The 13,939-nt window shown below is 36.9% G+C and overlaps 3 protein-coding genes and 1 non-coding gene across 6 annotated transcripts; 3 read left to right on the forward strand and 1 right to left on the reverse strand.

The window, feature by feature from the left end:
• Positions 1-242: 242 nt before the first annotated feature.
• On the forward strand, positions 243-7,339 carry LOC105977160 (uncharacterized). 2 transcript variants are annotated; one of them, XR_016029266.1, is made up of 16 exons: positions 243-653; positions 876-963; positions 1,976-2,036; positions 2,472-2,608; positions 2,878-2,930; positions 3,002-3,056; positions 3,142-3,272; positions 3,438-3,611; positions 3,700-3,963; positions 4,373-4,420; positions 4,517-4,557; positions 4,768-4,855; positions 4,929-5,127; positions 5,215-5,319; positions 5,443-6,159; positions 6,410-7,339. XR_016029266.1 is itself a non-coding variant. In XM_013002437.2 (15 exons), the coding sequence occupies exons 1-15, from the start codon at positions 482-484 to the stop codon at positions 6,074-6,076; spliced, it is 2,250 nt and encodes a 749-aa protein (XP_012857891.2). In that variant the 5' UTR covers positions 243-481; the 3' UTR covers positions 6,077-6,328. The 2 variants fall into 2 exon arrangements, 1 of the variants encoding a protein (XP_012857891.2); XM_013002437.2 differs by lacking the exon at positions 6,410-7,339 and having other exon boundaries at positions 5,443-6,328.
• NDHU (Chaperone DnaJ-domain superfamily protein) lies at positions 7,139-8,983 on the reverse strand. Its single transcript, XM_013002440.2, has 5 exons — positions 8,440-8,983; positions 8,239-8,300; positions 8,048-8,137; positions 7,818-7,958; positions 7,139-7,382 (listed from the first exon to the last, which is right to left on the reverse strand). Exons 1-5 carry the CDS (start codon positions 8,714-8,716, stop codon positions 7,287-7,289), a joined length of 666 nt encoding a protein of 221 aa, XP_012857894.1. The 5' UTR covers positions 8,717-8,983; the 3' UTR covers positions 7,139-7,286.
• An 85-nt stretch (positions 8,984-9,068) lies between these two features.
• TRNAD-GUC (transfer RNA aspartic acid (anticodon GUC)) lies at positions 9,069-9,140 on the forward strand. The gene has a single exon. It is a non-coding gene; the product is annotated as a tRNA-Asp (tRNA).
• Positions 9,075-11,802, forward strand: LOC105977272 (uncharacterized). 2 transcript variants are annotated; one of them, XM_013002579.2, is made up of 2 exons: positions 9,075-9,378; positions 10,505-11,802. In XM_013002579.2, exons 1-2 carry the CDS (start codon positions 9,349-9,351, stop codon positions 11,729-11,731), a joined length of 1,257 nt encoding a protein of 418 aa, XP_012858033.2. In that variant the 5' UTR covers positions 9,075-9,348; the 3' UTR covers positions 11,732-11,802. The 2 variants fall into 2 exon arrangements, with proteins under 2 accessions (XP_012858033.2, XP_088668291.1); XM_088812165.1 differs by lacking the exon at positions 9,075-9,378 and adding an exon at positions 10,055-10,320 and having other exon boundaries at positions 10,505-11,796.
• The last annotated feature ends 2,137 nt before the right edge of the window (positions 11,803-13,939 follow it).

Genomic DNA, 13,939 nt, shown 5'->3' on the forward strand with positions numbered 1-13,939 from the left:
CATAATTGGCTCGATACAAATGTAAAAATTAGTTTGACTTTGACTTCTCCGTGTCACGTGCCCCATTATGCTTCATAGGCTTGTACCCAATTCGTCTAACATTGAAAAGAGTCAGCTTCTTTTCAGGGTACAACCCAAAGAAGCGCGCAACTGTGTCATTGCACAGTTGCCAACTGGAGGTACAAATCCTTTCCTATCTCCAGTACACATCAACACGCATACGTCACGTGACCCTCCCCCCCACCCCCCACCCCCAATACACACTAGAAGCGACCCTATAAATTCCCACCCCCCCCGCCCCTTCTCTTGCGCCTTCTTTCTCACACATCAGCAATGCAAAACCCTTTATGACGTTGCCCCTTAGACATTGACAAACCTGCAAAAACACACACATACACACACAAACACACACACACAGATAGAGAGGGTTCTAATTGTATAGATACATCGTCGACTGATCATTTGAAAAGTAATTACAGCTATGTCAATTCGGTTCAAATTCAGGAGTTCGGTGAATTTTGATACGGCGGAGATTGGAAATCGTGACTCAATTTCCGTTGGAGAGCTGCGGGCGAAGATTTTGCGAGGGAAATCTTCTCAGCAACAACAGCAAGGGTTTGATCTCGTTTTCTCCGATGCAGCTACCGGTTTAGGTACCTTGAATTTCTCAAAATCGCTTTGATTACTTGCCATTCCATTCAGTTTCTTTCTGTCTTTTTTTTTTTTTATAAATCTCGATTTTGCATTTTTTCTGCCGGTTGTTTTAGCTGCATTAATTTGTTTATGTTGCTTCTGATGATGATTTTTTTTTCTTATTTACTTGAGACGTCTCTTTAATTAGTTAATTTTTGTTTGGTGAAACCTGGATTTCGCAGAGTACAAAGGTGATGGTTCTCAAATTCCAAGCGGATCCAGCGTGATTGTTAAGAGAGTTCCTGGTGGAACCTTGCCACCACCGGCTGTGTTAGTTTTTTTCCCCTCAAAATGAATTACTTGAATTATTTGACTGTTTAACTGAGCTCATTATTTCTGGATGAGATTGTGATGCATGCATGTGTATTTGATTATACCTATGGGTGTATATATGAATTTGACCTGTTTTGGAGTCCTAACATTTATTTTCGTTGAGGTTTGAATCGGTTTTGGATATATATTTCAAGAAAAAGATATCAAAGGTTTGGTGTGGCAGGATCGCGCGCTGTCAGTAGTTGTGTTATATTTCTGCATGTCAATTAACGACTTTTTGGTTTTGTATACGTAAGCGGTTAATGGACTAATGCTATAATTTCACTTACCTTATCATGCGGTCTTTGTTTAGGCGGCATTTTGATTTCATGATCATTGTCACCATTGTGGTGAGTGACGTCATATAGGATCATTAAGTTACACAATTCTGCAGTTTGATAATGAATTGATGAAAAAAATGTTTTGTTAAAAATGCTACGTTATTTAAGAGTGACAGTTAATTTTATCCTTAAGTTCGTTATGCGAGTTACGTAAATCTTGGATTCCACTTTCAACACGTGTCAGCACTTCTACGTTAACTGGTACTTTAGAGGTTTGTAACTTTTCGCGATGCACTTTTGGCCGAATTTCTTCTTGTAATTTTATAAATATTACTTTGTTCATGTTGAGACATCAAGCTCTTCGAATTAAATTTCAAAACCCTGTCGAAATCATGTCACCAAACTTTACTTAATTTCCCTTGAATAACAACTCTCTTGGTCCGATTAATTCAATGGTTTATCTATACAGAAATGTTACTAGCCACGTGTCGAATATAACTTCCAACTAACGTCAATGGGCATCATTAAATTGTGGGAATTTATCCACATCTATACCTCCCTTTTATAGTATTTTCTGTTGCAATAAATTAAATTCGTTATGTTCGAGCTTAGATATGAATAGTTCTTCAGAATTATTATTTTTCATTCATTCTTCCAAGTTTTACTTATATAGTGTACCTTTCTTGCAGCTCACCCGTTCAAGTTGTGAAGAATGTTTCGATGAAAGAGTCCCATAATCCGAATCCAGCTGTAAGCATCTTTTATGTGGATTTCGCATCCATACTTTTTTTTGTTGTCGCTTTCTTTGTCATCTTGTGATGGACACCATTCGTAAATGAATAATATATATGAAACAACTTTGTGTATAATTATGCATATGGGACCTGTATATTCTCCCCTTGATGTAATATGCACTAATTTTGATGATCTCAAATATAATTCTCTCTGACACCTCTATCACTTGAGAATTTCTCTCATTTTAGATTCTATTATCATGTGAAATTCTGCTTGTCGTTTCCAACTTGAATAATTTCTGGTTCCATTTCCCTATGAAATTATCGTCTACAACTGTCTGTCAGTAATAACTACTCGATACCTGGATTAGGGTGTGGCTTTAGTGTTAGTTTTTTTTTTCCAAATGTGTGAACTACTTTCCTGATAATTTGGCATTCTCTTTTTATGCAGAATGAACCAACAGGCGAATTTGATGACTTAGGCGCTGATTTGTGTCTCGCTCCTGATTCGACCTTCCCTGATTTCAATCATGGATCTTATGAAAATAACTTAATGGGTAACAAGAAGGATAATGTTGCTGGACTGAGGTATAACGCATTACCAGTTACTCGACACATGCACACATATTATATGATATTTAAGATCTTATCAGTTGGTGTCACTTGCATGAATAGGCTTCATGTCTACGCCATTAAAGAGTTTTCTTTTGTTTGATGAGGTTTTGACCCCGATTAAACTTTTTTGCCTGTAATATTCCTCTCCAGGATTATTATTATTATTATTCTTATTATTATTATTTATTTTTCAAATTTCTTGTATTTTTACTTATAGAATGATTCTTTTTATGTCTCTACAGGTTAGAATGTCAAAAGCATGGTTCAAGCGACCCCAATCAAGCAATACCAAGAGGTTTATTTGGTTACTGTCATTTTTTAGTTTATTTTTGCTACATAAGCTTACATGGGTGATTTTAATCTCAGGTTATAATCAATCTGGTATTGAGAGGGTAGTTGACGAGAAGATGAAGTTAAACAAGTATGTTACTTATTGGTCCTACTTATTAGGTTCTTTTTTAAGTGTTTATTTTGCATTTCTGACATCATTTTTTTGTTGTTAACAGGCTCCCCACATCCAATTTCCAGGCCATGCAAAGTACTAATTTGCCACTAGAATTGAAATGTGCACTGTGCAATAATTTCTTCAGGGAGGCTGTGATGATACCTTGTTGCCAGCACAGCTTTTGTCAGAAGTGTGAGTTTTGATGAGCTGTTTGGATGCCCCATTTTGTGTCGATATTACTACTAATCTACCAATACCTGATTCCTAGATTTTGTCTTTACGCTGCTGTCCGTGTGACAGAATTTTGTAATATTTATCTTAATCACTTGTTATTCTCTTTTGTTTGTATGATTTCAGGTATCCGCCAAGTGCTTCTTGGAAACGGGTTTTGCCCAAAGTGCTTTTCCAGCAAATGCAATGTCGATGATCTGCTACCAAATTTGTCATTGCGTCAAGCAATTGAGCACTTTCTTGAAAATCAGATGCTTGATGTTGGTCTAGAGAATGATGCCATGGAGAAATATGTGCCAGGTGGATAGCTTATTCCGGACAATTCTTGAGGAACTTTTCAGAGACTTTATTTTAAAATGGTGCATGATTGCCTTTTTTATAAATGCAGATGGAGAATCTGGAATTCAAGCTAAGGATGTTTCATGTGCTTTAACTGTTGCCCAGAGGGAACTGGAATTGCCTCAGTCAACTTGTGGAACTGGGAATGGATACAATCGACTTTATATACAAGCTCCCTATGAGCAACAATATCAAAGAAACGTACCTTATGGGAACTCTGATAATAGAGATATAAAATCTTTTGTTGCACCATCGGCAGATTTTCAGGGAGAAAATCAACCTGTATTTACTCAAGCTAATGTTCATGATGAAGGTAATTCCCTCTACTTATTCCAGAAAAAAAAATGCTTTCTCCTAATAATTTACTTTCCAACTCCCATGAAACAACTATTTTTCTAAATGTTATGCTGAAATGTTGTGAGAACATAAATGAGATGAGCAGCAAAATAAAATAAAATAATAGTGTAGGGAAATGTTGACAGCAGTTTGTTTGAATTAACCGATCACTCGAAATACAGGAATCATGACTTCATGAAAATTCTTGTTTTCTTTTCTTTTCTGATAATAAAATTTCCTGGATTATTAAGTTGAATGGATTAAATTCATTCTGCACCAATGTATAAAGTAGTGTTGGTTACCAAATTATCCGTGCGATTACCTTTTCTTTTGTTGCCAGCTTCCCATTCCTTAACTAAGTCCTATCCTTTTGCAATTTACTGCAGCTGATTCTAACACCAAACGAAAAGCGGGCTTCTACATTGACACTGGAGGTAAACAATACTTTCTTAATGGCTGTATCATTATTATGTAAGCAATAGGTGATTGTTGCAGTTACCGACCCTCTGCTATATTGCTTTGGTTTTCAGGTGGAGAAAGAAACTTTTTGGGTGTTGGTGGATATAGAAAGGTAACTTCTGTGACTGCACCTAATTGTTTCTAATGATTATGATACTATAAATGCTTTTAAGATTGAAGCATATCTGAATCTTTGAGTTGCTCTTTGAGCGCCTCATAGCAGTTGCAATTTATCAAAGAATTCGCGATAATTTTTTTTTTCGTACAAGCGATTTTCATGCTTTCAAAGCTTATAATCTTAATTTACATTGTCGAATTTTAGGGAGCCCGCAATTGCTATACATGTGGTTCTCCAGATCATCTCATGAGAGACTGCCCTATGTCCCATCAGAATCCCATGTTTCAGCCAGGTATTTTCAAGTATTTATTTGTATTAAGTTATTAGTTACATATGCAAAATGCTTATTTCGTTAATCATTTTAGGGAATGGAGTGTTTCATGGAGGCATGCCAGGCTATGCACCACCGTACTGGAATGGTTCTTCACTACCTCCTTTTAGACCATATGCAAATATGTACAATAATCCAGCAATGATGCAGTTCAATGCGTCCATGGTCCCAGTCACACCATATCCTGTTCCTCCCTACATTCCTTCCATGCGTGGTGGTATGCCTGTACCTGGGTAGGTTTGATGAGAGCTTCTCTTGTCTTCAAGTTCACACAATCAAATGTAATCAATGCAGATTCTGACACCAAGTACATCTTGCAGTGGAAATATGAGAATAGGAAATATGGCGCCTCCTCGCCCGACTGACCACTTTGGGCTTCAACATTGTGAAAATAAAAGGAAGCTCTCAAATGAAAATCTTGGAAGGTTAGTTCAGCGTAGTAATACAGGATAATGAGAAGAACTGCTCTGTCTGTCTCTCCAATATTCTTTTTAGTAATATTGGGTTTTTGATAGAAGTTTCTAACGAAAGCTCTGTTTGTGCATCAGAGAACAACTTTCCGACAACGATGGTGATTCTCCAGAAGGCTATAGGTATAACCCCCCAGAAAAATCTCATGATTATAAATTACATAAAGACAAGGAAGCAAGCAGGAGTCACTCCGATGAAAGATTGGGAAGAAAAAGTCAGCATGACAAGCATACTCATGCAGATGAAAGACATGAGAAGAGCTCACACCCTTCTTATGGTGGACGAGAAAAGAGGCAAAGCCATGCGGAGAGGTCAAATTCAGGCAAAGAAGATTTATCTAGAAGCTCCGATAGGCATGGTGAGGGGAGGCACAACAAGCATTATGATGTAGAGCCAAAGAAGTACCATGAGAAAAGGGGGCAATATGACAGCGATTCAGGTTTGGGCCATCACTCGGCCCAAAAAGATGTTAAAAGAAGAGTCGATTCCGATTTTAAGGGTTCTCACAGAAAACATCGCAACTTTTCAGACTCTGGTTTTGAGCCCAACTCACCTGAACGGAGGAGGGATGGAGGTCATGATTCTAGACATTCCAGGCACAGTACGAAGCACTCGAGAGATGGACATCATGCTGACAGGTGGCAAACGGCCAATGGCTCTGACGAGGACTACAGAGATGAATACCGTTACCGTAAGAGAAGAGCACATTGAAACAAAGACTCGGGCATGATTTTTGTGGTGAACATAGAATGAAGTATCGAAAATGGACTTTGGTGATCCTTCCTTTTAAATAGGTATTTTGTATCAATTTGTAGTCATAGATGTATCTTAGTCATATTAAAGAGTCTTCTCAATACATAGAGGTTGATACAAGTTAATTTTAATACATTTAGGTCGAATAAGGATTCTCTAACTTAAAAAATGCTACTACAGGTAGTATAGATTGGTTTTCCTTTTTATGAATTTGACATGAGCTGGTAGTTAAGTATATTTTGTTGATTATTTCTGACTAACCTGATTTCCCTTGTTAAATGTGAGGTTCAGATGCTAGCAAAAAGATTTTACCAGACTCTGGCACTTGAAATTATTGTATGGAAGTTTATATTTCTCACTCAATCGATCTTTTCCGCAGAGGTATCGGTGCTGATGAAGGTATGTTTTTTTGTTTTCTAGAATCGAATGTCCTCTACCTCTGTGTCTGATTCCTAGTAAGTTGGAATCCTTTTCTTGGAGATGTTCCTCTCCTTACATGCTTTGTTTTTTAATTTTTTTTCTCCCTTAAATAATTTACGATGAAAAAGTAAAGACTAGGAAATGATCAGAAATGCTTATTAAGACGTAGAATCTGTTGAAATCAGGTCTTTAACATGATAGGGAAATTTAAAATCAAATGGTTGTTTTTTTTACTTGTAATGGAAATACTGGGGAGGGGGGAATTCGGATGTATTATTCGAGTTGCATGTGTTGGTCGTTCATGCATCAAAATCAACATTTAACATAATTATGATCCCATGCCATCTCTATAATTATTTGAAATTCACATTTGTCAGTCACGTTTGTAGGCATTTTAAGGGAGTAGATAGAGAAGTTGTCCCTCAAAAGTGTTGAAGTAAAAATTCACTTGCATCATCACTACTTATAAATAGCGTTGTGGTTAGAATCTGCACACACACACACACACACACACACACACACACACACACACATATGCTCATTGTTTTCATTTTCACGATCGGTTTTGTTCACTATTGGGCCCCACACAATGCTTCATAGTTCTTTCGAGAACATATTTTATTAAAAGAGCAATATAATACATGGAGGGATCTGAATATCATTTTTATTTTTGCATAAAAATTACATTATATTTTGGAGACTATATGTTTCCCAAAACATAGAAATGAATAATAATGTAACTATTTGGCTAACGATTGATGACAATAAACAGTATGACGGATAAAGTTAACCAGCTTAAAATGAAGTATCCCACCAATCTTGTTGGCCCTTCATCGTCTGGCTCCTGCAAAATAGAATTATTGTGGACTTGTTTAGATGTTGTATATGTATATATACATATTAAGGACTATTGAAGAAGACATTGACTCATACTAAAGGACTGAACATATTTTCGCACAAATTGTTTTGACCGACAGAACATGGCGGATCATGTGACTTGAACCTTTATTCTGGACTCGGGACACTCGAAATAAAAATTAGACAAGCCGTGGACTCGTAATATGGAAAAAATAAATAAATAACATCTAAACTAAGAAAAATGACGCGTTGAATTTCAAGCTGTTTGAGTTGGGGTTAAAACATTAAGTAAAAAATTGAATGTAAGGATATGTTATTGAAGAAAAGAAAAGACAAAAAAATTAAAATTTGAGTTTTCTATTGTTCAAACTTTAAAATAAGTTAAAATAAAAGATTCAGAGATACAAAATGTAGTGTTTACCTGAGGGGGAGGGATTTCGGTTGGGGGTTGAGTAATATCAACTTCAAAAGGCCATACGTATTTATCAGGTTTCCCGCTTCTAGCCAAGCTCCAATCGTACAGCCGTCTCTCCTCTACCGTTGATAAAATCGAATGCGATTCCTGAGATCAATTCAAAATGGGGCTCAATATAAGTAAGAACTCTCTATGATTTAATTTAAAAATAAATAAATTAATGGGATGTTATGGACCTTTAACAGCTCTACTTCCTTGTCGAGTTCTTCTGCAGCTAGCCCTCTATTCATCACTTCCGTTACCTTATTCTTGAAAGCAACATTAACCTAACAAAGTATAATCTAATTACTTTATTTTATAATTAATATGCAAAACACCCTTAAAATGCAATCGTCGATAAATAACGATCTTTTAATTTGTTGTGGACCTGATCATACGAACATCCACTCCGTAGCCCCAGCCTACCGTAATGATCGACGTCTGTAATTGCTGCAAATCTAAAACCGAATTTCATTAGTAAGCTCTCCTCCATAACCTAATCAAGCGAGAGAGAGAGAGAGAGAGAGAGAGAGAGAGAGAGAGAGAGAGAGAGAGAGAGAGAGAGAGAGAGAGAGAGAGAGAGAGAGACCAATGCCGCGTAAAGCTTTCTCCACATTAAGTGCTGATATAAGGGATGGAGACCTTTCAGGAACTTCCACCGGCACCTCGGATTCCTCTTCAGTTGCAGTAACACTTGCGTCGCCGGAATTCGTAATAATGAGTAGGAATTTCTTGGGTGGCTTTGTTGCTTTAAGATACGTTGAAAGTGAAGGTGGTATTGGATGCCGATAAGTCGATGATAAGTGATTTCGAGTAGCTATGTAGTAAGCAGTAGTTGCTCCGGTGGCTGTTGATGAAGCAGCCATTGTTGCAGAATGTGCGCTCAAGTTTTTTTTTTTTTTTTGAGAATGGATATTAACAAAGAGGTTCTTTCCTTGCCAGAGAAATGCTATCCACGCTTTTGTTTTTATTCTACCACGTCACTACTTCAAATTGCTAAAATAATGAAGGTCAAGTCATAAATGAATTCATTCTATCATATTAAGAAAATCTATAGCAAAGTTGAAAGAACTGAGACTGAAGCTTTATTAGGGGTATTGCTTCATTGAAATATGAGAATTATTACAACAAAATGTGCATTTGTGATGCAGTTAAGGAAATTTGTAAAGTGAACAGTATCATATATTAAATATACATTCAGAATGAAAATATCATCAAGTCGTTGTAGTATAGTGGTAAGTATTCCCGCCTGTCACGCGGGTGACCCGGGTTCGATCCCCGGCAACGGCGAAATATATATTTTTTTGTCCTCTTCCAATTAAATAATTATTTTTTTTATATGATAAAACAATATTTTTTGAAGCCCACAGCAGGACTCCTTTATAAAAAATGGAAAAAGAAAAGCCCACAGCCTAAACCAGCACGGTTTTGATTTATACAGTCCCTTCGTCCCCATTTCTCTAGCAGCCGCCGGGGCCGGTGGATCACCTCGACTCCGATGCCAATTATAGAAAAACTAAATCTGGAGGTATTGTATTTTCATCACTTTGCTTCCCATATTTACAAATTCATATTCTGGATTTGCTTTGAAACTGCAATGCTGCTTTTCAGATCCATGATTTTGTTCATTTTTTCCTATTTTTCATTCGGTGTTCTAAAATCTTTCTGAGTTTTTATGATTTTTTTGGTCCCGTACCCACCGACATCTCTGTTAACAGTGAAGACTAAAAAGCAATGTTTTCAATACCGGATCGGACCGGCCGGTCGGACCGGTTCAACCGGGAACCGTTCACTGATTCGGTCCGGTTGGACTCCAAAAAATATTTATTGTGAATTTAAAATATCTCAAGTAGAATATCTGTAGATGAGAGTTTGTGCTTCGGCTGTGGGTGAATGCTTGAGAAGAAGAAGAAAGAGATCACAAGTGTGAGTCTTTGTGAGTTGGTTGGGCGGCGGATGAAATAAAATGGGTGTTAGGGTTTACCTTTTATTCTTTTGTTTATTTGCTTATATTAGGATATAAAAAATAATGTGATGAAATATCCATATATTATTTTTCTATTTATTTAATTGTATTATAAATTCTTCAAAAAAAATTTGATTTTTTAATTAATTATTAAATTAAAGTCGTTGTTGGTGCAGTGTTGTCTTTAATGTAAACTTGTAATATAACACTTCAAATTATTTATAAATAATGAAAAATACAAAATAAATAAAAAACCCGGTTGGACCCCGGTTGGACCGGTCCACGGCTCTCCGGTTCGATGTCCGGTCCGGTTTTGAAAACATTGCTAAAAAGAAGAAAACACGAATATAACTAATATTTAATTGATGAATGCATAATTTTTTTTTTCTTGCAATATAATTGGCATATTATACTATTCCTCCTTTGGTGTTCATCAGAGGATAAATTGAACAGAGTGCCTTTGGCTTTAGTTATGCTGATAGTATCTTTGATGGGTCGGACCAGGTTGATCAGTTTTATTTTATTTTTTTCATTTTTAATATCAATGTTTTTATTATATGAAGGAAAAATATTGATATATGGTTGGACCAGTGTTTGGGTCAAATAGAGAAAACATGATCATGTTCACCTGACAAATAGTTGGGGTTACCTGACCTGGGGTTTATGGTTTGTTATATATAATATGCAGAAAAAGGTGGATGTCCAGAAATGCAATCGTCGCAGTCGCCCTTATTACTTCAGGAGATGTAAACACAAATGTTTGAGTTCGACGACAAGTATAGAGTCTCTTCCGGATGAAATCGTGTTCCAGATTCTTCTACAGCTCGAAGCTGAAGAAATTTACGAATCCGCCATGCTCGTTTGCCGCAGATGGTACAAAATAATCCACACACATGATTTCATACAGGAACACCTTAAGCATTCAAGCCCCGGACTTCTGATCCAGGACTGGACAACTTCGGAAGATCCAACTTTCGTGACACTAAGTAGAGGAGGCAAAGTCAATAACTTCAAATTCAAGTTAAAATCCAAGTACCGTCTGAATCTCAATTCCAAATATTGGGCTACTTTTAATGGCCTGGCATTGGAGGATTACCCCTCGAAGGGAAACAACCTTCACAGAACTGTTTTCGTTGTGAATGACACGACTAATAAACGGATTGCAGTCCCTCAATTTTCTGCTCATCAACATGCGTGCCACTATTTTTCGTGTCTAGGATATGCTCCGGCTTCAAAGGAGTATAAAGTTGTCCACATACACAGCTACCCCGGGTCGAACAATTTGAGTATACAAGGATGTGCTATATTGACTTTGGGAGTTGGCAAGTCTTGGAGATGCATTGACACCCAACACATACCTGCCACAGCTGTGCACCTTCTCGCCTATAGACCATTGATTACTGAAGGATTTGTGCATTGGGGTGGGTGGTTCAGTACTTGTTTCTTGAGTTTGAACTTGGAGAGTGAGATTTTTACAGAGACTCCCATTCCTCACGATATTTATGTAGATCGAATAGTATATAATTATTATTTTTCGACGTGGAGATCTGTGACTCTGATCAATGCCACGAGGCGTGGCTTTTCTTGGGATATTTGGGAGATGAAGAAACCTGGGGAATGGAAGAAGGTGCTCAAGATTGACTTGGAAGCTCAAAAGTGCAAAATAGAGAAACACTGGGGATGTACTCTTCTCAACGGACCCATACCGGCTGGTTGGTTAAATTACATGGATGTGTTCGTGTTGAGTGTTTGGGAGGTTCGAGATAAGGCTCTTGTGCTCTATGATGTCCGGACACGGGAAATCGAGTGTCTTGACTTGGACTGCATTGGTAATTTGTCTGTCTATTGCCTTCATAGAAACAACCTCGTATGGTTAGATCATACTTGGATGGATTCCGCCTTTAAATCGAACTAGAGCCAATGGTGGTTGCTTGCTTGTGGAATTTTTCATTTTGCCGTGTATTCTATTGTGTAAGATTTTAATTTTCAGTTAGGAATCCGTATCTATATAAAGACTCATCGCGTAGAATATGACATAGTTATACACTAGAGAGAGAAAGTAGAGAGAGAGAGAGAGAAGCAATACATATACATTCACGCATCACGCAATACACAGAAATATTCACGAAATACAGAGGAGAGATTCACGCACGCATCACGCAATACACAGAGAGAAAGCAGAAGTAATTCCATATTCACGCAATACACAGAGAGAAGGCAATTCATATTCACTCAGTACTCATATAGAAGGCCGAAGGGATTATCTAGTTTTTAGTAAGAGGTAATTATTAGGGTTTTTTTTATTGTTATATTCCAGTATATGCAATAGATTTGGTCTTATGGTATTGGATAATACTAGTTGTTCACGTTTTCTTGATAGTTTCTCACTTTCTTGTGTTTCTTAATATATAATAAATTTTCTTGATGCTTCCAGAACTTGCAATGGATCCAGTGGAGCCGGTGGATCTACTCAATGAAATGTTTGAAGTTCAGGACAGAAAAAGAAAAATTGAGTACGTCGTTTATTTTGCTAATGAGATGCTGTCTATTGCGAAGAGTAATATTCGTGTCGGTAAGTTAGTAAATTTGTGAATATCGATGCATGTTGTTGTTGTATATAATAAAATTAACTCCTAGTGTAACTATTATATGCAGACCTTGAACCAAAACCGTACAACAAATTCAAGATTGAAGATAATTTTGATGATACGGTGGTCGATGATTCCGATGGGAATGGTAATTGAAGTTTTTTTTTTTTTTTTTTCTTTTTTTTAAAGAATATTATTTTTAAATAAATAATAATAATTACAGATCAAGATGATGGGGGGATAATCTTCCCGACCTTGCTGATCTCTCTCTGCATGATCCGACCAATCCGACCAATCCTTCTTCAGAGCTGGCACCTTCTTCTGCTCCGACCATTAATCATTCTTCGTCAGAACCGTTCGGAGTAGAATCGTCTCCGAGATTGGTCGGAGTAGAACGGTCTCCGAGATTGGTCGAATCGTGCAGAGAGAGATCAGCAAGGTCGGGAAGATTATCCCCCCATCATCTTGATCTGTAATTATTATTATTTATTTAAAAAGAATATTCTTTAAAAAAAGAAAAAAAAAACTTCAATTACCATTCCCATCGGAATCATCGACCACCATATCATCAAAATTATCTTCAATCTTGAATTTGTTGTACGGTTTTGGTTCAAGGTCTGCATATAATAGTTACACTAGGAGTTAATTTTATTATATACAACAACAACATGCATCGATATTCACAAATTTACTAACTTACCGACATGAATATTACTCTTCGCAATAGACAACATCTCATTAGCAAAATAAACGACGTACTCAATTTTTCTTTTTCTGTCCTGAACTTCAAACATTTCATTGAGTAGATCCACCGGCTCCACTGGATCCATTGCAAGTTCTGGAAGCATCAAGAAAATTTATTATATATTAAGAAACACAAGAAAGTGAGAAACTATCAAAAAAACGTGAACAACTAGTATTATCCAATACCATAAGACCAAATCTATTGCATATACTGGAATATAACAATAAAAAAAACCCTAATAATTACCTCTCACTAAAAACTAGATAATCCCTTCGGCCTTCTATATGAGTACTGAGTGAATATGAATTGCCTTCTCTCTGTGTATTGCGTGAATATGGAATTACTTCTGCCTTCTCTCTGTGTATTGCGTGATGCGTGCGTGAATCTCTCCTCTGTATTGCGTGAATATTTATGTGTATTGCGTGATGCGTGAATGTATATGTATTGCTTCTCTCTCTCTCTCTCTACTTTCTCTCTCTAGTGTATAACTATGTCATATTCTACGCGATGAGTCTTTATATAGATACGGATTCCTAACTGAAAATTAAAATCTTACACAATAAAATACACGGCAAAATGAAAAATTCCACAAGCAACCACCATTGGCTCTAATTCGATTTAGAGGCGGAATCCATCCAAGTATGATCTAACCATACGAGGCTGTTTCTATGAAGGCAATAGACAGACAAATTACCAATGCAGTCCAAGTCAAGACACTCGATTTCCCGTGTCCGAACATCATAGAGCACAAGAGCCTTATCTCGAACCTCCCAAACACTCAACACGAACA

This window comes from Erythranthe guttata, chromosome 1, assembly GCF_056151865.1.
Source record: "Erythranthe guttata isolate IM_541 chromosome 1, IM_541, whole genome shotgun sequence".
In the NCBI taxonomy this organism is placed as follows: Eukaryota; Viridiplantae; Streptophyta; class Magnoliopsida; order Lamiales; family Phrymaceae; genus Erythranthe; species Erythranthe guttata.